General features: G+C 28.8%; 3 protein-coding genes across 10 annotated transcripts; all 3 read left to right on the forward strand.

The window, feature by feature from the left end:
- Positions 1-988: 988 nt before the first annotated feature.
- LOC132939393 (uncharacterized) lies at positions 989-9,764 on the forward strand. 5 transcript variants are annotated; one of them, XM_061006529.1, is made up of 6 exons: positions 989-1,423; positions 3,445-3,609; positions 5,083-5,507; positions 6,610-6,765; positions 7,176-7,344; positions 9,136-9,764. In XM_061006529.1, exons 2-6 carry the CDS (start codon positions 3,455-3,457, stop codon positions 9,437-9,439), a joined length of 1,209 nt encoding a protein of 402 aa, XP_060862512.1. In that variant the 5' UTR covers positions 989-1,423; positions 3,445-3,454; the 3' UTR covers positions 9,440-9,764. The 5 variants fall into 5 exon arrangements, with proteins under 5 accessions (XP_060862512.1, XP_060862513.1, XP_060862515.1 ...); XM_061006530.1 differs by having other exon boundaries at positions 989-1,201; XM_061006532.1 differs by lacking the exon at positions 3,445-3,609.
- Positions 9,765-12,930: 3,166 nt separating this feature from the next.
- On the forward strand, positions 12,931-16,906 carry LOC132938503 (glutathione S-transferase-like). Of its 2 annotated transcripts, XR_009663919.1 has the most exons (6): positions 12,931-13,027; positions 13,410-13,587; positions 13,824-13,991; positions 14,734-14,876; positions 15,449-15,680; positions 16,850-16,906. XR_009663919.1 is itself a non-coding variant. In XM_061005372.1 (5 exons), the coding sequence occupies exons 2-5, from the start codon at positions 13,455-13,457 to the stop codon at positions 15,611-15,613; spliced, it is 609 nt and encodes a 202-aa protein (XP_060861355.1). In that variant the 5' UTR covers positions 12,931-13,027; positions 13,410-13,454; the 3' UTR covers positions 15,614-15,745. The 2 variants fall into 2 exon arrangements, 1 of the variants encoding a protein (XP_060861355.1); XM_061005372.1 differs by lacking the exon at positions 16,850-16,906 and having other exon boundaries at positions 15,449-15,745.
- Positions 16,907-17,292: 386 nt separating this feature from the next.
- On the forward strand, positions 17,293-20,543 carry LOC132938441 (glutathione S-transferase-like). Of its 3 annotated transcripts, none has more exons than XM_061005273.1 (5): positions 17,293-17,445; positions 17,501-17,678; positions 18,009-18,176; positions 19,438-19,580; positions 20,147-20,543. In XM_061005273.1, the coding sequence occupies exons 2-5, from the start codon at positions 17,546-17,548 to the stop codon at positions 20,309-20,311; spliced, it is 609 nt and encodes a 202-aa protein (XP_060861256.1). In that variant the 5' UTR covers positions 17,293-17,445; positions 17,501-17,545; the 3' UTR covers positions 20,312-20,543. The 3 variants fall into 3 exon arrangements, with proteins under 3 accessions (XP_060861256.1, XP_060861257.1, XP_060861258.1); XM_061005274.1 differs by having other exon boundaries at positions 17,314-17,430; XM_061005275.1 differs by having other exon boundaries at positions 17,336-17,405.
- The last annotated feature ends 4,933 nt before the right edge of the window (positions 20,544-25,476 follow it).

Below are 25,476 nucleotides of genomic sequence, written 5' to 3' on the forward strand. Positions count from 1 at the left end.
CTGAGGGTGGACTACACGAATATAGGAATATGTATAATAATGTATGTACCATACAGGATGTAAAATCAATACTATAAAATAATGATAGGATAGGAGAATATAAGACTATACAGGCTATATATGTACATATAATATTCAATATTGTACCAATTGAACGGCAACGAGCTGACGAATACAGTTACGAAATTATATGTATTATTTGTGTTTTAATATTAAACTATAATGGCAGATTACTATATAATACTATTGTGTGTAGAGATTAGTATAGTGCGATGAACTTACTGTATTAGAAGATTATATTTGTGTGTGTGTGTTTGCACGCGAGAAGATGGGGGGAGGGGGTCGGAAACTATGTTAGAAAATTACAAAGTACAAAAATACTCGAAATCATTAGATTATTATGTTGCACAATATATAATTACTAACTATCTTTACATTATATTGGTATACCTATGATATATCTATATTGGTCTTAGAATGATGTGTTTATTTTTTTGTTATTATCAAAATAATCAGAAAATACAAATTGGAGAGCCGGCAATGGTGTGTAGATGGAAGTCTTTTTACGATAATTCAGTTTTTAAGAGGATGTCAGCGCACTATTTGTTTTCTCTCTGTAGCCCACGCGCAATATAGACAAAACACATTTGCGCAGAATCGTTTTTTCTATATTTTTAAGTAATCTTAGAGTAAAATCACCCATTACAAAAAAAGATAGAGAGTAATATTTTTGAGGAATGACATATCGATTTCTCTAAATATTATTTCAAAACAATTTAAACATCATTTTAATTTCCAAAATTTTTTTGTTTATTTTGAAAGCCAAATAACAATAAAATATAAAATCGATATGTCATTCCCTCTAAAATATTATTTTCTATATTTTTTGTAATAAGTGATTTTACTCAAAGATTACTTAAAAACATAGAAAAAACGATTCTGCGCAAATGCGTTTTGTCTATGTTGTGCGAGGGTCAGAGAGAGAAAACAAATAGTGCGCTGACATCCTCTTAAGTGAGATACCTATGCGTGTATAATAAATGTTAAATAAAAATGCTCATAACTCACTGAAAAACTGAATTATCGTAAAAACTTCAATCAAAACACAGATAATGGTCTTACTATCAAGTATCATAATAAGTCGATTCACTCTAATTTTTAAGCTAACGGTATAAAACGTGAACTTCTGAGCGTAAATTTGGTATGTTACGTACTTGTAAAACGGAGACCACACTGCGGGTGTGGCGTCCTCTTAATTCAAAACTTCTATGTTTATTAAAATATTATAACCATGCGTTAATGTCAATATTATAAAGATGCATTTTAGAAATAAATTAAAAAATAATTATTACCATTATTGAATATTGCTGTGGCTGATGTTTCTAAAGAAAAAAAACTGATTTACCAAGTTACGAACAAAAAGGTAATAAAGTACCTAAAACATAAATTGCATATTATTAATTATACCCTTTGCTTTTTTTTATATCAAAAATTTGTTTGATTTTCAATGAATACGTTCAAATTTGTATGTATAAAATTATTAAAAATGTACCTATGTGCATTACTATACCTGATTAAGATATTCCAGATATTATTCCTCTGATGAGAAGTTACTTAATTCATAAATATTTATTCATTTACTTACAATGGTATTTAATTTTTCATCTACTAATTTTAGAAATAATTAATTTTAATACAAATTATTTATATTTTTATGTCATACACTTATATAAATGAAGAATTCCGTTTTGCGTAATGTTAGATTTTTGTAAATTAATTCAAAATTATCAATTTTTAAAAAATCTTACCTTTAACTAGCACAAACTACAAACTATGATTTATAAAATACAAATATAATAAACAAAAATCCACATTTTGACAAAATAATTTTATTTTTAAATACTAATTAATATCTAATTTTTAGTGGATTCCATAAATATTATTTAAAATATAAGAAAAACATAATATAATTTAAATGTTTTTATAATTATTATATTAATTTATGTTTAAAGAAACTTACCTATTACTAGAATATTAATTGTTTACATTAAAATAACTAATTAGGTATTACTATATTTATATCAATTTTCATCTTTATACTTAAATAGCATTCAAAAATATAACAATTTATGATTTAGTTTTACAGATTTTTCATAACACCCAGGATGATATTTTTTGAGTGATTAGTGTAAATTTAAATATGACCCTTCAAATTGTATTAAAATACAAAATGTACTGACTGATTATGTGGGTATCTAAGATCTAACCTAAAGTTTGAAAATAATCTAGTGAATCTAGTTCACTATCTTTATTTCCTTTATAGTTGAAAGTGAATCAAAAATATGAGAATTGTTATCGAATTAATTCGCATCTTTATTATACATTGATAAATCAATCAGGCAGTTGTATTGATAATTTAGTTCTATATATTGGTTATTTTTAGTAAACACAAAATATGGCAATATTTTTTTAAGTTCATATTGCCCTTGATAAATTGGCCATTCTATATAATGCCCGGACAATATAAACAATACTTGAGTAATATTCAAATTTCCCAAAAATGCTGGTCATTCTATACAATGACCGGGAAATGTATATAATTCTCCGATTTTCTACACTGCCCGTAACATAATATGGACGTTAGTATACCAATATCATAAAGACATGGAGTAATGAGCTCAATATTTTACATAATTACCTACTGTATTTTATTATTAAAGAATATATTTATTACAAGGAATAATTTCATGAAAACGGAGGTTATAAAAATGTCCATAGATATTCTATGGCCATTGATTAACTCCGTGGATTTACGAAATAAATAATACTACATAAATGTATATATTTTTATAATATCACTGGTAATTATATCTCTGAGTTTAATCATGATACAACAATTTTATTAATAACGATTGTTATAGGTATCATGAGCTTAAGCATATAAAATATATTAGATATCCGTGTAACTAATTATTTTTTTTTCAATTGAACGTTTAAACATTACGATCTCACATTTACAAAATACATGAACATTTTTGTTTAGTTTCTCGAATTTTTCTCCACATAAATTTGAACACCAATCAACATTAATTTTTAAAAATTTGTAAGTGCTTACCAAAAACTCGAAAACTGTGTTTTCATTCAAGGCATCCGGTAAAATTAATATTATGTAATTTTTTACAACTTAATATTTAATTTCAATCACTCTGAATGGGAATGAAAATAATAATGGAAAAAAATCGGTCTGTCAGTTTTCAATAATATGGTTTTAATTTCTACGTGGATATTATGGCCATATTTGTTCGTGCCTACCTATTATTGTTATCTGAGTTCATTAAAAAAAAATTACACTGTTCAAACATTTTTTTAGAGTTATTGACGTTTTTTTATATCGTGCAAATATCAATTATTAAATCGAATTGTACTGTGTATTCTTATTTTTAGTGAAATAAAAATGTCAATGATAATAAAAACTACGACGAACATTTGGGAAATGGAAAAAGGATTTGATATTATTTTATTCATTGACAAAAACGACGTCTACAATAGAAACTACTGGAAGGACGAATGTTTTCGTCGCATTAATGACAAATATCCATTCCAAGAGTTGTAAATATTATTAACTTTAGTTTCATCATCAATTTATACACTAGAATTAAACTAATTAAAGTGCCTAGTTAAATGACACATATTGTATACAAGGTACCTTTAGGTATTGTATATTATGTACCTACCTATTATAATTTTAATTAGAATACTTGACATTAATTATTTAATTTATAAATTACGTGTTGAGTAGTATCTATAGATGTATAAAATTACGTAATTCAGTATTCTGTATAATTATTTTTCAAGATGATTATGGTTTATTAGTAATTATTACTACGTTTTAAAATTAATTTTGTACGTTATACTAAATTAGAATAGTGTTATAGCTGTTTCATCTTTTCTACAATTAAATGTTTATACATATTTTTAGATATTTGTAAATTATAAGCTATAGCTGACAAGTGATAACTGTATACATCTATAGTATAATACTAAATTTATTACTACACATTACACATAGTACCGAGTACGATTCTCTGATAAAAATTATCGATACACTGACACACAGAGCGATGAATGCATTGATTTTATAATATAGTATTTTTTGTATGTCTGTCATTAACTTTTGGGGCAGTAAAAATGATTCGAATCTCTAGTACCGCAACTACTCTGGTGGGAAAGTGAATATAGTTGGTACTTTAGACAGGTCGAAATGGAACATTGAGTTTTCAAAAGCCACAGAAAATACTAAAAAAATAAAATTTAGGAAAACTTGTGTTTTTACGCAAAACTATAATATAGTTTTCGACTAAGTCAATTTCGTTTTTTTGGTGTAACTAAAAATTAATAACCGTAAACACTTTGAATTTTCACCGAATGTTTAAATTACCAATTTCTATACACCATTTAATTTTCAAAATTATAATATCATCAAGTATAGACAGTAAAGTATATTATATTTTTGAACTATGTCACGTAGGCATAAGATGTGTTTTTTTACTGTCTGTCATCAACACATGTGGTACTATAAAAATGCTCTGATTTTCGACATCTGCATATTTTATAATAGAAAAGTGAATCAAGTTGGTGCATTCGGGAAAATTTGTACGCAAATCCAATTGTTGATTTAACTTTTTTGGTGTAACTCTAAAACTATTAATCGCAGACAGTTGAAATTTTCATCAAATATTTGTATTGGAATTTTTCATACGTGGTAAAATTAATATATATATTTTTTAATCAACTCAAACTATTTTGACTATTTTTTAGCTGTCTATAGCTATACAATCGTTTTACGTATACAATCATCAATTTATATCAATGAATTTAAATTTAACACCTCAGTATGACTTCTCTATAGACAGCTATAATATGTTCAGCAGAGCGTTAGCCCCTTATTTTGTTTTGTTATTAATTATGCGCAACACTGTCAATTTGTTAAAAACGTTTACACCGCCGACGTTTAGTTGTCAGTCTTAAGTCAAATTCGACCGTTGACGCACACATTAAATTTAATTTTGTTCGGCTCTGCAGGTTCACGACGAGCATTATAAACGTGTCGGGAAAATCGTGCGCGCTCGTGTATTCGGTGTACGGCGAGTCAATATGCTGTTTGTTGCTGAACGGGCCGCGGCACCAGCGGAAAAACGAAAGTGGCAACGCAAAACTATACAGCCACAGCAAGGAGAGGATGAAAAAAAGAGCCGACAGCACGGCTTTGGACGTTGAAACCGGACTGCGGACTATCAGGGACCGGTTGGTCGGTTACCGGTATCTGGCGGTGCAGCAGCAGCAGCGGCGTGCGCGGCCGGTCACTTACGATTTCGAGCTCATTTTCCGGACGGTTTTCCGCGGGGACAGCGGCGAGTTGTGGCTGTGCGGCCAGCGGAGGCAGTTTCCCTCGCCCCGCGTACGCGTCCGCACCGCCAACGGGTTGTGCTACAAGCGCCGCTTCAAGGGTTAGTATCCGCACCAGCGTTGTCGTGGGACTTTTCACCGTCGCACGGCATATGATTTTATTATACTTTCAGTCTGTTGTGCGCTGTTTCTTGAGCAGGTTTACGATTAATTATGACTTTCAGAATTTTCCCAAGGAAATAATAAGCAGATACTTTTATTTGTCACGTCACTTTAATTTTACCGTGTCCTGTGTGACAAATGAAACATTCGATTTTGAATTTTTTTTCTACGAATCGTCATTATATCGGCGACGGCCATTTTTCATCGGGCTGCGATCAGGCAACACCCGTTTGTCACTCCACCAAGTCAATTATCTGTATACCTAAGTCTTCAACTTGAACAGAGTATACAGACGCGAACTTGGGGTTTAGTACTTTAGCGCGGTGTCGTTGAGCGTTTAACACGTCTAGTATCGAGGGGAGTCAAAATGGGAGAGATCGAGCCGGGCTCGCTATGACTATATAATATATATGACTGTTTGAATATTTTTTTTGAAGTTTAACTATTTTATAGTTTTCATAAACTGTTACTTTTATTTGTTTTTTCAGTATTTAATACTTTTTTTTTCCAAAAAAATCATATTTATGCATATAAAATATTATTTTGATGGAATTATACGGCATAAAAACATCTTATTTTTAAGATTTTAAACGCATAAAAATCCGGTCTTTAATAATAACCATCCATTCAACAGCAAACACACACAGACATGGCGTTATGTTATGTGTACAATGTACCTATACTTAAATTATTTAATGGGTATACGATAGATATTTTAGGTATTTTATTAATTCAATCTGAATTAATAAAAAGTATAGTGTCCGCCTACTATCATGTACACTTATACACAGAACCTTTTACGGAACCAAAATTCAAAGCATTAAGCGTTTAAGCAATAATAATGTTATTAGTGTTGACGTAAAACATAATATACGTCATGACAACTAATAATATTTCCAAATTTTATTAAAATAGGGCCAATTAAAATTTTGCTTAACATCATAATACCTATATTATGAATTCGTTTTTATTATTTATTTTACTATTATGAGTAATGATTAATATAATACCGACGTTCTATTTTATTATATAATATTATAGTTATCACCAAAAATAACGCCATCGATCGCAAACCGTCGAAAACAATAATATTACCAGCGGTTACCACGTTTACCCCGAAATCGGCACCTGCTGCGGTTCCCACGATAACAGCCGCCATCGAACTGCTGCTATCCGACGACGATTGCGAGAGAACGAGTAAGAACACTGTTTACCGTTTTATGTCGGTGCACTAAGTATACGATATAAATAATAATATATATTACAGTTGTACCACTCGTAATAATAAGTACCTACTTATTATAATATTTTTTCTCGAGATTTCGTGATTTTAAGATTATCATAAATTGTAACTAATTTGGACACACGATGTTCCAGCTATATTCTATCAATATTATTCTTATATTATTTTAATAAGACTTTTCAAAGTTGATGTCAGAAAATTACTTTTTTTTTAGTGGAATTATAGTCCATTATACACAATATAACGCTTGTTTTATATATACTTAAACACCGTAAAGAGATTTGAATAGGTACCTGTTATTTGTTGTACCTAGGTACTTATAAGATTTACTTTTTTTTTTTATTAGTTGAATAATATGTTATAGCTATGCAACAACCAAATATACCAATCATTAAAACGATACCCGAAAATGTTTGGGACCTAAACACAGACGTTGACATTATTTTATTCATCGACATGGACATCATGTACATGGACGATTGGGAAGACGAAGTGGTGGAACGTGTCAACGACCGTTATCCTTTCAAAAATAGGTATTATTATAAAATAATATTATATTAATTAATTGGGGATAATTTAACCCAGATGCTACCCTACCTATACAGGCATTGAAGTCGGCTTGGTAATTTTTTAATAAAGCGTCTTATGATGGCTTATAACCGTATCTAAATACGCAATGGGTTATAATGGTTATGTTACATTATTGTTTACATTGTTGACAATACTACAACGATTACAGTATGTCGACATATATTTTAGTAGGTAATATTATTTTTATTAAAAGGATTCGATAACGATGGTTTTTAAGGGGTCCAATATAGGCAATTTTAGAATTAGTATTTATGCGTGCTTGTCGTGTAAAATATTTAAATATGTGTGTGCATAGTAATAATTTTGATCATATAAATCATTATTATATTGTGTATTTGTGTGAAAGTAGTGTCCGGTAGTGGAAAAGAAATAGCGGTCTCAGACGTATAAACTCATAATAATATGTGTCAATAACGAGTTACACGATTAACATGAATATTAAGTACTTATTTTTCTTACACTATCAATTTCTTACAAATTATTGTACTGGCTAACCTATTTATCAGATAAAATTTAATATTTATGAAAACATTTTTCAATTTGACTTGAAAACGACTTCCTTACATTTTTAAATTAATTTGTATTATTTAATTTTTAAATCTAACTTTAAGGATTTATTAAGAGTTCGATATCAAAAAAGTGGGAAAGTTATTTTCAAGTTAATTTCGAGACATATTCAAGTCATATGTCTTCAGAAGTGTTATTTGATTGCTAAACGATAGTCTGCAGTACGATTGACATATATAATAAGATGGGTCTATTTTGTGAGAAAATGCCACCAGGATAGAATCTCCTTATAGTAACCTCCTATAATTCTTATATACCTACCTATTGGCTATTTGAGAAATATTTTTCGAGATATGTGAATAGTACTAACTTTTAAAAAAAATGTATTATTATAATTATTGTATAATAATGCTAAGAAGTAAGAACTCCTCAAAATAAATAAATTTAAATTTATTATGATGCGTTATTCCCTCTAATCTGAACCACAAATCCGTTTTAAAAATTATTATTACATACCTATAGTCCTAAGATCGATTGAGATACGTCGTACATGTTATTATTTTAATACGCCCAAACAATATTTTTATTTAACGCATGACATAAAATTATCTATACTCCTTTACAGGTACAGTTTCAAAAAATATCTTTTTTTTGGTGGAACATAAAATTTATATTTTTGTTCAAATTTCTTGAAAAAAAATCCATTGTACTAGTGGCGTAAATACCTAAACACCGGTTAGGCAAGGTGGGCTAACGCCACGGGGCCACAACTGATGAGGGCCTTAGCCTAACCAACGATACCCTATTTTTTATATTAGATTACAAATTTCACGATAAAATAAAGTACAATACAATCGTAGTTACGCCACTTCATAGCACGCTACTCGATATTTTCCCTCTACAATGAAAATCTATGAATCATAATATTATATATGTTTTGTTAATAAGTAACCACGACGTGGAAAACGGTGGACAAAATGTATTAAAAAAATAAAATATCTGTACCAAGCCCAAAAGCATTATGATATACTCGTATAATATGTTAAAAAAACCACGTAAAATCCGTGCGGTAAAAATCGCGTTTTAATCTCGAAAAAAATATATTATTAGGTATAGGTATAGGTATAATTACATTGTCGTGAAGTAATTATAATTATTGTTAATTACTCGTATTCGACTACAGTTTTCGGTATAATATTATTAATATTTTTGGTCGTCCGTTGCAGGTTGTTGGAGGACATACAGATCATGCCCATGAGCTCAGGTACCGTGCAGATATATCGGCAAAACGGCGTGTCGATATTCTGCGTATTCTTCAGCAACCGCATGACCACCCTCAGCGACTGGATGGAAGACGCCCTGATAGACATCAAAAGACTGTTGGCGGGTCACATACAGTTGGCCATCCAACAGGACCTGTCCCTCTCGGAGTTTCAATCGAATGTCTACAGTAATTTGTTTTATTTTTTCCAATCGGTGTTCACGTACGACACGGTTGTGATATGGTTTTGCGGCAGTGGCGATGTGTAGGGGAGGGGGGGAATTAACTATACAGCACTTTTTGCGATTTTCAATTAATGTAGGTACATTTAACAGTCTTAGATTCCAATGTTTTAATCGTCTTTTTTATTTATTATTTTGTATAATTTATAATTTTTTTTATGTTTTTGCCTGATCAAGTGCGTTTTACGTTTGTTTACATAAATAATATATTGACAATCCTATATTATATTAATATATTATAATATCTATATAGTTGCCATTCTGAAGATTGTTTACCCGCAGAAATATATTCCAATCTAAAAGCTCGCTGTATGAATTAAATGTAAATCCTTTTTTTATAATATTTTGTTTGTAAAAATGTGTTAAATTATTAAAATTAAAATATATATAGGTACATTTTGTTGAAAATATTATGTAAAATCTAAACAATTTTAAAAGAACAGCCAGTATGATAACCTATTATAATAAAATACGTCGTAGCAGTCTTCTAAACAAATATGTACTTCCTTTTCAGAGTAAATATCAACAGAATAGATTACTACCTACCCAGACAGAATTTTGTAATGATAATATTATAATAATGTTATAATAACGTTATACTAATATTATTCGTTATTATAATGTTATAATAATATTATTAAACAAAAAATTGCTGTCTGGGTAATGGCTAATGTGTTAATAATTAATATAGTCCACGGTCTTATATTATAATTATAAGACCGTGATATAGTCGTTTTGTCGTTTTTGCCTCAACTCTCAAACCTCACATTATAGCTGATAATAAATACAATAAGAAATCTCTTAAACTAATGTCACGGCTGACGACGATTGCCATACACTGGTATAAAATTATACGAAAATACATTCGTATAGGTACCTATAATTGGCCTTTGGCGGTACTATGATAATTAACTGATTTAGAATTTGCAGAAAGCAAGTTTAATTTTAAAAATGTTGTTTTTACTCATCAAGTAGGTATCTTCTATTGTACCGCTGATCAAGTATATTATTTTTCAAGAGGTAATGAGAGGGATTGATATCTAAATCCAATTTTCTGATCTATATATTTTAAATTTATTTAAAATTTTAATTATTTTCAAGTATTAAATATACCTAAATCATGAGACTTATGATAACACACATTTTTAATGATATAGTTTGAGAATTACATGTACTTTACATTACATATATTATATTTTGTCCTAATATTTATTTATTCCCCTTAATTCTGACACTTTTTTAAAAATATATTCAACAGTGTTGTTATTGAAATAGTGCATAATATGAACCAGTGCTACGATTTAAAAAACAATTTACAGATTAACAAAATGATGTAGCAGTGTCACACATAAAATCTCAAAAATGACGGTTTGGTCGTACCTACACTTTATTTCCACCATACATACCCTCACATCATCATAAAAAAAAATTTATTTTTATTTTTTTATTTTTGTGTCCATGTACACATTAGGTAACCGAAAAAATGCTTCTATTTTCAACTTCAGTATCTTGTTCAATGGGGAAGTGAATATTGTTGGTGCATTGGACAGGTCAAAATTTAAAATTCCCAATATTTTTCAAAAGCACAGGGAAAAACAACATACAAATTAAGGAAAAACGGGAATTTTTACGCAAAATCAGTTTTCCACAAATTGGTGAACTCTAAAACAAATGAACAAATGAAATTTTCACTGGTTATTTATATTTGCATTTTCTGTTCACGATAAAATTTTCAAAATATTTTAATTTGTTTTGAACTGTTTAGGAACATTTTATGTTTCCAATTTTATTCTTCTTTTTTTATACACGAACATTTGTCTGAATGTTTACATTTTCATTTTCTAAACATCATACAATTTTGACTCTTTTTGAGCTGTTGACGGACATTGTCAGTTTTCAATTGTATTGGTTTTTTTTACTATAAAGTAATTTTGTTTGTTGGGTAAAAAAGCGTGAACATTTAATGCAAGGCTCCTGATATATTATTACAACAGCAGTTAAAAAATATTAAAAATACATAGGCACAATTTTTTTTTATAAGCATTTAAAGTTCGAATTTTGACAAAATTTATCAAATTTAAATTTAATAATTATTTTGTAGTTAAAAATGTATACATTTTTCAACTTTTATAGTTAAGGATTGACAATTTAAATTAAGGTTCCACGTAAATAGGTAAATATATTAATTACTTTATTCACAATAATATCATCAAATATACTTAGTAATATACTATATCATAGGCTGACTGACCGTTTTCGCTCAGAATCGTTTTTCTTATACAATGATATTATATCACTGAATTCAAATTTAACACCATCCATTACAGTGACCAACTTGTAACCTACTGTACAGCAGAGCAACACCCACTTTCCCACCTTTTTTCTTATTTTCCCATTTTTTTTCTCCCTCATCTACACATAGGTACTAATGTTTTGTTTTTTTTTCTTCATCGTATTTTAGGACGGTTAGGTTAGGTTAGGATTTTGTATTAATTGATTTTATAATCCGCCGTAGGTTGAATCAAGTAAAAATGAAAAACCGTGTATAACTTTGATACTTTAGACTTTTGGAGTTGAATTATACACTTACGTACAAACAGCACGGCGTCTACGGCAGGAAGATTGCCTAATTTATAATATAATGCTACGAATCTCACGGACAACACCGGTCGAGATGGCTATACATTAAAATATAAATTATAATATCATTTACACTTAAAAAGCCATTGCTTCCACTTTCCAGCGTGTTACACCCAAAAGAAGTTGTGCAATCATCGTTTAGAATTTAAAAATGCCGTAATGTAATTTATTGGATGCGCGTGCTGCAATAGTTAAAATGTTGTCTGTATAATATATGATATTTACCTATACAAATGTAGGTAGGACATCTTACCGATTATTTTGAGAGCCACTTCTGCAACCACTGTATATAAGTGTATTATGTACTCGCTGCAGTCGTCGAATAATATTGTCAATGTATAATGTAAATCGACTTCCTCGATACCGTATTATTATAATAATATACCTATTAGCTACCATCATTTCATCACGGTAAAAGTCGAAATCCCAGTGACCCGCACACTCCCGCCAATGCAAGCTCTAATATAATATTATACAGTTGTTGCGTGCTTTGACTTTATGGACTAATATTATATTATAATTTATACTACGGACCACTAACAGGACCACTCTAATTTAATCTATAATAATTTTCAAGTAACATTTGACATTTAAATGTACTACTTGAACCACTAATGGACTGACTATACGTCTATACGGACCTTGCACAATGTATAAACTATAATCCCATGCATAGGTAACATTTTCGCAAACCTGTTGCCCTCCTAATAATTTTGCGAACATAACAAAATTAGCATAAGAAACGACAAAAGCTAATTGATTTCATATCTACGAAAACAACCACTTTCAAACAACTACAACCAAAGACACCGGCAAAGTCCACGTGCCAACCACATAAAAAGAGCCGACATCGTTTATATAGGAGGGCCAGGAACATGGCATATTCAGATGTAACATAGTCACCAAGACCAGAGCTATTCACGCTACACTCATCCATCCACATACTCTAGACGACTTTTTTACAATTATATATTGGTATAATAAAACAACATTTCGTTTTACTATTCAAATTGACAACAAACTTATTTAAATCATCATCTTTTGGATCCCTGACGGGGCCACACGTAACACGGTTTATATTATTATAATATAGATACCCATTGCCCATACCTGTTATACCGATAATCGCGTGAAGTGTACAATTTAGTCGCCGCTTGTATTATACGCAGACAGCACAACAGACATTCGTTTTTATCTAGTTATACCCATAGTAATACTACCTACCTACTTTTTATTTTTCGTTTTTACCACCGAGGCGTTGAACGTAACCATATAATATAATATTGTTATTGTAACACACGTTGATTTTACGTACGTGGACAAAATTCTATAATTATATTATTTATATTTTTAATAGGTATTGTAAAAATAATTCATACGATACATTTCCGGACGCCGCGTCATGACGACTTATAAATTGACGTACTTCAACCTAACAGCTCGGGCCGAACAGATCCGATTCCTCTTATCGTATCTAAACGTCGATTTTGAAGATTTTCGATTCGAACGCGAACAATGGCCAGCAATCAAACCTAGTAAGTAATTATATAATAGTATTAATGTAGATAGTCCAGTGAATAGGGACCCTTGCAAAAAACATTTGTGATTTGAAACTTGGCAAAAAGTTTCGTATATTGGGGCTCCGATTAACGAAATAAAAAAAGTCACTATTCCTCCGAGGTATATAATATATCCTATATCCTTCAATCTATCTATGTATATATACTATTTCGGTGTTTATAATGTCAGGCAATTGTTTCTATTTTTTAAGCCATGCCGTTCGGTAAAGTGCCGGTGTTGGAAATCGACGGAAAAACATTTAATCAGTCCATAGCTATCTGTCGGTATTTGGCGAAAAAAGCCGGCTTGACTGGTGACGACGAATGGGAATCGTTATTGGTAGACGTTGCAGTCGATAACATTTACGAGATAAGACAAGGTTAGTATAACATAATATTATTATTTTAAACGATCTAAACCATTTTATTATATATTATAATCATTTATCATTAGCTGGCCGTATCATAAATCGTTAATAAATGTTAATTAACTGACTAAACTATTATAGGTACTATATGTGCGATAACATTTGTCTTTAGATTTATAAATATTATACATTATATTTACCTATGTATAGTAGTAACAGAATCTGTACATTTTGGAAATTTGATCACGATGTGATTGATCGCAAATGTCATACTAATTAATAATTATATTTTGACTCTAGTTATTTGATGATGAATAAAAACTGGATTTAATTTGTATTGTAACTTGTATTGCAGATAATGTTTAAATCAAATCTGATCAAATGTATCATTCTGAATTATATATGTACCTTATATCCTGCATATAATTTTAAATCGCATTTTTTTGTGATTTTGTGTGTTTTATGTGATTGAATGAACAAAGTATTTTACTTTCCTTATATTATAATATAAAAACACCATGATTGATTATTGTACGATACGAGTAGATAGTCCGAGGTCTACTTTTGACGAGGTAGAACTGGCTTCAATGCTTGTTGCTTATTCTCAGTAAGGTGATGACCTATTACTTGTCATATCCTATTCAGTATTATTTTTATAATCAGGAGATATTTTTTTTAATAAGAATTTTATATTTTTAATTTGTTTCTAATATTATTCAAATATAAATAAAATTGTAATATTTTTTTTTTAAAGATATCATGAAGTATCATTATGAACCAAATGAGGAAATCAAATCAAAATTACGTGACCCTATCGTAAATGATTTAATTCCATTTTATTTTGACAAATTTGAAAAGATTGTTTCTGAAAACGGCGGTTACTTTGTAAATGGAAAGGTATGTATATATCGTATATGTATATTTATATTTTAATATCCGACTCCTTGATTATTATTACCCATTATTCAACGTTATAGTTTATAGTTATATCTATACCACAAATCAAGGCGAAAACTGGAAGGGTAAAGCCGTAAAAAGCCCGAACCACCCCACCCCAATTTTTTTTAAAAGTAGAAACATTTTAGCCGTGAATATTGTTTATTGACTATGATATTGTATTAATAGTAATTTTATATTTTCGTAAAACAGAAATAACAAAACAAAATGTTTTTATATATTGAACGTAAAAATGATGTGTGCCAGCACCTATATCAAAAAAATATTTGACCTTCCACCAGAATTTTTTTCAGTTACGGCCTTGCCTCAAATAAAAATTATTCTATTACACATTAACTATTGAACTTTTTGAATGGAATATTGATAATTATTAAGCTATAAATATTGTATTATTATCGTAGGTATCAGTTATAATCAGTAATTAAATCAATTATTGTAACAATAATTCACATTGAAATAATAGTTCATGCATAACCACATACTTATATTTAATACGGTTTTATGTTTCACAGTTATCTTGGCCTGACTTATACTTTGTATCTATATTGGATCACATAAAATCGGTAATCGATGTCGACCTGGTTGATGGCCGTCCACATCTCACAGCTCTTAAACACAAAGTCTTGGCTATTCCTCAGATAAAATCATGGATCGCTAAACGACCAAAAAGTCAATGAAAATATCCATGATATTATTTCCTGTAAACGAAGATACTTAGATACATACAGATGATATTAAATATAAGTAAATTAATTGTGAATACATTATTTTGCGTATTTCTGAAGATAATAAATAAATAAGTAATAATATTTACTGTAACAACAAGCAGCAAGATTCACAACATACATAAAAAAAAAAAAAATTTCTAAAAACTGTTTGTGTCAAATAAACATTTGCAGATACAATTTAAGCCGTTGACTTAATTAATTTAAATTAGGTATAAATTATAATTTATATTACACTTGGTGTTAACAATACAGTGGAACGTACCTATAGTTTTAACAGCGTCCAACTATATTATTAAAATAACACTTTTAATTTTTTTATATACTCTATACAAGTTATATTATTATATTTTGTAAATATTAAAAGCGAATCTGCAGTTTGTAAAAAGTATTTTAATATTCAATGCGGTATTAAATAACGGATAGTTTGGATACAAGCAATAGTTCGTAGGTACTTAGTAGTTAATTTCGTATATTGTAGACGTCGGTTGTCAATATTATTTAAATGTACATACCTACTACATAGCTAGTAAGTATAGTATAGAATATAGGTGTAAAATCAATAAATATCTTAAATCTTAGGTATAAAAAGGTAATTGTTAATGAATTTCTAATTACAACATAATTTACCCAATTTTGATGAATTTCGTCAAAATTCGAACTTTAAACGTTTATAAAAAAACACGTAACCCTGTATTTTTGAAAATAAGGTATATGTACAACTCATTAGGAACCTTGAATTTAATTCTCACAGTTCTTGATCTAGCAAAAATTCAACGGTCAACGAAGTGCACGGGATCTGCTAGTAAATTATAATAAATTGTTAAATTATTTTGCTAATATATCTTCTGTATTCATCTAAATATTTTATTTTACACTAAGAATAGCAAAAGAAAAAAAGTCTCACATATTATAGTTTCTAGTTTACTACCAATGAGTTGATTCTAATATAGACATGGCCAAATGATTTTTGGTAAATTCACTAATTTAAGAGACACTTGTAATTTCAGTATTGGCCAAAAGAATTGTTTTTCAAAATGGTTTTTTTCTTAATGCACAAACTGTTTTAGAAGTCCTGTAAAAATATTAAAATATATATTTATATTTATCTATAAATATGTTAAATATAAAAAAATATTAAATAATTAATACCTATATATATTATTATATGTATATATATTTTTATAGTAAAAACACACATCGTTGTAAGACCAATAAGAGTGCATTCATCTCTTCGTTTAGAATCTAAAAATGCCGTAATTTATTGGATGCGTGAGTAATAGTTACAATTTAGTTTGTATAATATATTAATATGAGATGTACCATTGTACCTGTAGGTAGGACATCTTACCGGTTATTTTGAGAGCCACTTCAACCACTGTGTATAAGTGTATTATGTACTAGCTGCAGTCGAGTGTATAATGTAAATAGACTTCCTCGATACCGTATTATTATAATAATGTACCTATTACCTATTAGCTACCATCTTCATCACGATAAAAGTCGAAATCCCAGTGACCCGCACACTCCCGCCAATGCAAGCTCGAATATAATATTATACAGTTTATATTATTATAAATTATAATATTTAGATGACCCATTACCCATACCTGTTATACCTACAACCGTTTGAAGTGTACAATTTAGTCACCACTTGTACACGCAGACAGCACGACGGACATTCGTTTTTTATCTAGTACCTACCTACTTTCTATATTGCGTTTTTACCGCCGAGGCGCTGAACGTAACCATAATATAATATTGTTATTGTAACAAACGTTATTGTACGCACGTGGATAAAACTCTGTAATTTATTATACTAATTTTATTTTTAAATAGGTATTGTAAAAAGAATTCATACGATACATTTCCGGACGCCGCGTCATGACGACTTATAAATTGACGTACTTCAACCTGACAGCTCGGGCCGAACAGATCCGATTCCTCTTATCGTATCTAAACGTCGATTTTCAAGATGTTCGATTCGAACGCGAACAATGGCCAGCGATCAAACCTAGTAAGTAATTATATAATAGTATAGATAGTCCAGTGAATAGGGAGACTTGCGAAAAACACTTGTGATTTGAAACTTGGCAAAAATGTTCGCATTGATGGGGCAAAAAAAAGTCGCCATCCCTCCGATGTATAATAATATAGGTATTATAATATGTCCTATACTCTTCTATATTATATTGTATGCATATATAGGTAGGGAACTGCGGTAAAGTGCAGTATAGGCATAATATTATGTTGACCTATTCAATTTATACTGTATAAATATAATATCATGTAATGGCAATCAATTTACGGTGTTTATAATGTCGGGCAATCGTTTCTCTTTTTTAAGCCATGCCGTTCGGTAAAGTGCCGGTGTTGGAAATCGACGGAAAAACATTTAATCAGTCCATAGCTATCTGTCGGTATTTGGCGAAAAAAGCCGGCTTGGCTGGTGACGACGAATGGGAATCGTTATTGGTAGACGTTGCAGTCGATAACATTTACGAGATAAGACAAGGTTAGTATAATATAATATTATTATTTTAAACGATCATATTTTTGAATCAAAACAGTTTTATTTCATTATAATCATTTATTATGAGCTGGCCGTATCGTACGTCGTTAATAAATGTTAATGAACTGACTATATAGGTACTATAATATGTGATAACTTTTGTTTTTAATGAACAATGATTTCTACATATTTTACAATATTAATATTATATTTATATATAATAGTAACAACGTTCATATAATATCTAAATTAAAATGTAAGCAGTCACTAATAACTAACTAGCTACACATTTCGGTGACTGCAGTTCTTACTGTTGCACTAGGTACCTATATATATTATATACCTACCTATTAATATAACGTAACCATACTGGACGTACCGTAGGTACCCATAGTGAATACAGCGTAGGTACTTACCTATTTATACAATCAGAAAGAGTTGTAAATTGAATGCATTCATAGGTCCCTATAATAGGTATATCTACAATTTCCAATTTGTACAAAAAAGATTAAGGCCGGTCAAAAATTGTTTTGCATTACTACGTACGAAATTATATTTAACATGGTTTTATATATTTGTGAGTTTAAGCATTTACAAACTGTACTTCGGTTTTTTGTACCTATATTTTGAGATTTGTATATAATAATATCCGAATGCTCTTATATTATATTTTGCCAATTATTAAAACAAACAATCATGCTTGTTTAGCCATGCAGGTTCTGCTTAACAATATATAATTATTAATTGCCATAAGTTATAAACTTATAACATATAGGTACCTACTACCTAGGTAGGTATATCGTATATAATATTATGTTTTGTTTTAATAATTATAAATGTATACTAATATTATAATAGCTATATCGACTTACCGAGTATATACCATACAATATACCTACGGTATACCTTTAGGCAATGTTATAATATTGATTATAATGCATTATAACACCATTATTATATACACCATGGTGTTATTATTATTATTATTATTATTATCTATTGGTTAAGGCTTAAACAAACGTTTATGTATTGAGGAAACATTTATAAATTGCTTCTGCGTTTTCTTCGTTATAACTTAAAAGTGCATGTTGCAGTGAGGCTAGATTAATAATTAATATTTTCTGTGCTTCTGAGATATTTTCTTTTTTTAATAAGAGTTTTATATTCTTAAATTTGTTTGTAAGTGGTAGGTACTTTATTCCAATGTTTCTAAATTATTATATTATTCAAATATAATTATACTGTATTATTTTTTTTTTTAAAGAAATCATGAACTATTATCATGAACCAAATGAGGAAATCAAATCAAAATTACGTGACCCTATCGTAAATGATTCAATTCCATTTTATTTTGACAAATTTGAAAAGATTGTTTCTGAAAACGGCGGTTACTTTGTAAATGGAAAGGTATGTATATCGTATATGTATATTTATATTTTAATATCCGACTCCTTGATTATTATTACCTATTATTCAACGTTATAGTTTATTGTTATATCTATACCACAAATCAAGGCCAAAACTGGAAGGGTAAAGCCGTAAAAAGCCCAAACCACCCCACCCCAATTTTTTTTTTTAAAGTAGAAACATTTTAGCCGTGAATATTGTTAATTGACTATGATATCGTATTAATAGTAATTTTATATTTTAGTAAAAGCAGTAATAACAAAAATAAAAAGTTTTTTTATATTGAACGTAAAAATGATGCGTGCCAGCATCTATATCAAAAAAATGTTTGAACCTCCACTCGAAATTTTTTTCAGTTACGGCCTTGCCTCAAAAAAAAATTATTCTATTACACATTAACTATTGAACTTTTTGAATGGGTTATTGGTAATTAAGTTATACATATTGTATTATTATCGTAGGTATCAGTTATAATCAGTAATTAAATCAATTATTATTATAACAATTGAAATAATAGTTCATGCATAACCACATACTTATATTTAATACGGTTTTATGTTTCACAGTTATCTTGGCCTGACTTATACTTTGTATCTATATTGGATCACATAAAATCGGTAATCGATGTCGACCTGGTTGATGGCCGTCCACATCTCACAGCTCTTAAACACAAAGTCTTGGCTATTCCTCAGATAAAATCATGGATCGCTAAACGACCAAAAAGTCAATGAAAATATCCATGATATTATTTCCTGTAAACGAAGATACTTAGATACATACAGATGATATTAACTATAAGTAAATTAATTGTGAATACATTATTTTGCGTATTTCTGAAGATAATAAATAAATAAGTAATAATATTTATTGTAACAACAAGCAGCAAGATTCACAACATACATTAAAAAAAAAAAATTGCTAAAAACTGTTTGTGTAAAATAAACATTCGCAGATACAATTCAAGCCGTTGACTTAATTAATTTAAATTAGGTATAAATTATAATTTATATTACACTAGTGCAGGGTGTTAGCAATACAGCGGTAACTACCTGTAATTTTAACAGCGCCCAACTATATTTATATTAAAACAACACTTTTATTTTTTTTTTAAATACTCTACACAAGTTATGTCGAGTTATACTGAGCATGTGATTAAAAAATAACATTCAAAATCGGGAACAATTCGCTAGTCGTAGTATTTTTCAAGATTAGCAGCCGGGTTAGCTCCGTTCACCGCTGGCCATCTGGAATATAATATTATTGTCATTGTAACGAATTGTAAATATTTTGTTTTCCCGATGAAATGCGTAGGTATATTATTTTGTATTAGGCAGCGGCAACAGAGTATAATCAATGGTAGTATGATTATTTATATTAATATATACTTGCAAAATATTATAGTCATATCACTATTATGGTATCTCGACGATACTATTATATTAATACAATAAAATATTTTATTTTATAATTTTTTATTTTTTAATAAGTCTGCACTGATATATAAAAAATATATATAAATTAATTATAAATTAATAATATATAAACATATTTGAACACACGTTAGTTATAATTATTAATTATTATTTAATATTTATTATGATAATAAACACACATTTAAATTCTTAATGGCCCAATTATATTATAGGTACTGCCGGTAATTCGTTTTTGATGTAGGTTTCGCTTTAAAATTCTCGTTTTTTCTTAATTTTTTTTTTATTTTAGAAAAGCACTGGGATTTAAATTAAATTAAATTGTACATTGATTTTGTTCCGACTACCGGTCACATTACGTATCCAATAAATACTGCCGATGCCGGATAGTATTTTGTTTTTTCCGGCTAATTCTGCTGATTATAGTTTAATTGTATATTTTAATTTAAAATTTTTACCACTCACATGTACCAACTAGATATTAAACTATCAGAAACAAAGTTTTAGATAGAAACAATTCTCTACTATACATTATATTGTATATTTGTATATAGGTACCATACAAATTACAGACACAAAAAAAATATTGCTTTGTAAAATACTAAAATCAATAAATTCTAAAGTATCAGTTTATAACTTAGATCATGTATTATTGTATTACATAGTACATGATCTAAGGTTTATAAATGGACAGTGAAAAAAAGGTGGGTAAGTGGATGTCGCTCTGCTGTACAGTAGATTACAAGTGGGTCACTGTAATGGATGGTGTTAAATTTGAATTTAATGATAAAATATCATTGTATAAGAAAAACGATTCTGAGCAAAAATGGTCAGTCAGCCTATGATATTACCAAGTATATTTGATGATATTATTGTAAATAAAGTAATTTATATAGGTATAACCTATTTACGTGTAGCCTAAGACCCTTGTTTTCAATTTTCAATCCTTAGCTACAAAAGTTGAACATTTTATAAATTTTTAACTAAAAAACAATTATTAAATTATAAATTTGATAAATTTTGTCAAAATTTGTACTTTAAATGCTTATAAAAAAAAATTGTACTTATGTATTTTTAATATTTTACAACTGCTATTAGGACGATATATCAGGAGTCTTATATTAAATTTTCACGCTTTTTTACCCAACAAATAAAGTTTTATTGATATTTATAGAAAAAAAAACTAAAACAATTTAAAACTGACTATGTCCGTAAACAGCTCAAAAAGATTCAAATTATTTTCAAAATTTTATCGTGTATAGAAAATGCTAATATAAACATTCAGTGAAATTTTCAAGTATCTACAGACATACGTTTCTTAATTACAAAAAAATAAGAAAATCGTTAGAAGAATCATTAGAGAAATCGAGTGAATATCAATTGTTGTAAAAATATGAATTTCAAACGCTCATAAAAATTTAATTTGACTTTCTTGTAGACATTTTTTTTTTTTGCTAAAGGTACACAAATTTATGGATAATATCTTGTATTACATTTTCAAATCTTAGATTTAAAAAGAAAAATTTTTATGAATTCTCAACTCAAAATAATTTGCTAATTGTCGTGATTTTTCCGTATTTTGTCAAGATTTGAACTTTAAATGCTTATAAATAAAAACTGTGACTAAGGATTTTTAATTTTTTTCATCTGCCTTTGAAAAAATAACCTAGGAGCCTTCTATTAAATTTTCAAGCTTTTTTATCCAACAGATAAATTTTTATTGATATTTATAGAAAAAAAAACTAAAAAAAATGGAAACTGAAAATGTCCGTAAACAGCTCAAAATAAGTCAAAATATTTGGAAAATTTTATGGTGTATAGAAAATGCTAATATAAACGTTCAGTCAAAATTTCATGTACCTACGGTCATTTGTTTTAGAGTTGCACCAAAAACCAAAATCTATTTTATCAAAAACAGATTTTGCGTAAAAATTCTTAATTTTTCTTTTGTTTTTCACGTCGCGTTTGAAAACTACTGAGGAATTTTTACTTTTGACCCCCCAAAGTACCAACGAGATTTACTTTCCTATCAGAAAAGTTACTGTTGAAGAAAATCCAAACACTTTTAGAGATGACAGACACAAAAAAAAATTCAAAAAAAAAACACATATCATTGTGAGATCAATACATTCATCGCTTCGCTCAGAATCTAAAATAAAAATACACAGATATCTAATCAAATTTAAAGATATGAATTTATCAAAACAATTTGTTATAAAAACAAACGGAATAACAAATTAAATTAAACACAAATTATAGGCTTTATAATATTATTAATTTTAATTCTTTTTGTATGATTTTAATACTATTGTTATTTATTGATGGCGTTTAAGACTGTATTTTAGTAAAATATAATATCAGAGTTTAAATATTGTGAATTTTGGTTACATATTTTGTATGCATTTTAGGTTTTATCGCAGTTTGTATAATGTTTATTTTAAATTATTTCTGTTTTGATCGCATATTTGGCCTAGGTAATAATTAATAACTAATAAGTAAATAATAGTAATAACTAATAACTGATGAGTAATGATACTATGAAGACTGAAGGTATTATCCATGTACATATATATAAATATTATATAATATACAGATGTGTGAGTGGGTGTGCGTATGTGTATTGGAACACAGCGCCATCTATTTAAGTATATTATATATTTTTAATGGATTTTCAGTGTATTACCAATAAAAATATTTTAGTCTCAGGAAAATAACATACCTACTGGTTTACATTTATACGAAATTTCTATACTGCTTACTGCTTAGCAATATGATTTATAATTTAAATTTAGATACCTACACCTACTTACTACCTATCTATATATATATATATATACTATAATATTGTCTACCTTTTTAAGTGATATTTATTTTCAACAACTACTATCCGTATACCTACAACCTACTTGCTAACCAAAAACTTACGCAGCTATACTTATACGTGATGTACTGATGTGTCTACGCGTGATTAGTATTTAGTTTTGATTTGAGCTAATCAAATATTTGTATACCTACAAATTACAATTTACCTACACTGTATTATTGTGTTTGGATATATTTAATCTTCTTTCAGAAGATTTATCCTTATGACCATATGTTATTATCGTTATAAATAGTATATAATATATTATATGTAGCCATGTAGGGATGCAAAATAGTTATTACGTCTTGTTAAATAATAATCATGACTGTCACGAGTTCTCTACGGTTAGGTTAGGTTAGACTACATCCGTCATCGACCAAATACGGCCGACAAGTTCGAAAAAATAAAAACATTATTATAAATAAATTGAATATTAATGTTGTACCGCCAGTCGTCACATCACATTACATCTCATAGATACGGCTCGTAAACTGTTAATGTCAAACTTACTTATTTTGTTTTTCCTGGTCGATTCGACTGATAATAGTTTGATTATTATATTCATATAGCATTATACCAAAAATAATTAATTTTTTTTTCATTTTATGAGTTTTCGAACAAAAATACAATAACAAAACTGTAAACATTAACTGTCTGGATACATATATAATATTAGTCTACTTACAATTTACAATTTTAATAAAATTAAAATATCATAAATAAACCTTTTGTGATACTTTAGATAGATACCTAATATATTATATCTACCTTTGAATTTGATTGTAAGTAAGTTAACTCTAGTAAATAACAAAGTAAAACGGATTCTTCTGAATATTAACATCGTTAACATCTGATCTACAACGGATATTTTCCTGCTGGATTCAAATATTTTTTTCAAAATCCAAATCAGACAACGTTAACCAACTTAAATTTTGTCAAAACAACAAGTGTGTTTATGTAAAATTCGTGTAGAGAAATTTATAATAATATAGTTATCGAGTTATTGGCATGTGCATGCGCGTACGAGAGAGGTTTCCGTCAGCGGCTGCACCCCGTGCGCGGCACCAAGTAACAATAACCACTGCCGATACCGAATTTAATAAAATTTCACTCGCACCAATAATCATTTACAACTAATAACACGTCATATAGATCTCGGGCGGCTATGATAAGATTATAAATTTCCTAAATGTTGCCCCTTAAATAATGACCCATGGCGAGGCCCGTTATAATAAGTAGTGATAGACGTTATATGTTATTGTATTATAGTACCCTTAAGACAGAGACAACAAATGTGTGTAGTATACGTCCACTTACGTAGCACAGGTATCTATTAGATTCTGAGCGGAGCGATGAATGTAATGATTTTATAATAATGTGTGTTTTTTTTCTATACCTATTGTATATATATATATTTTTTGTTGTTGTGTCAGTCATGTAAAAATGCTTAATTTTTTTTTCGACAGAATTTTTCATAGGAAAGTGAATCTAGTAGGTACTTATTCGGAGGGGACATGATAGTAAAAAATTCCCAGTAGTTTTCAAAAAGCGTAAGAATCACGAAAATGTGCAAATTATTTTGAGTTAGAAATTCCTAAAAATG

This window comes from Metopolophium dirhodum, chromosome 2 (assembly GCF_019925205.1).
Source record: "Metopolophium dirhodum isolate CAU chromosome 2, ASM1992520v1, whole genome shotgun sequence".
Taxonomy (NCBI): Eukaryota; Metazoa; Arthropoda; class Insecta; order Hemiptera; family Aphididae; genus Metopolophium; species Metopolophium dirhodum.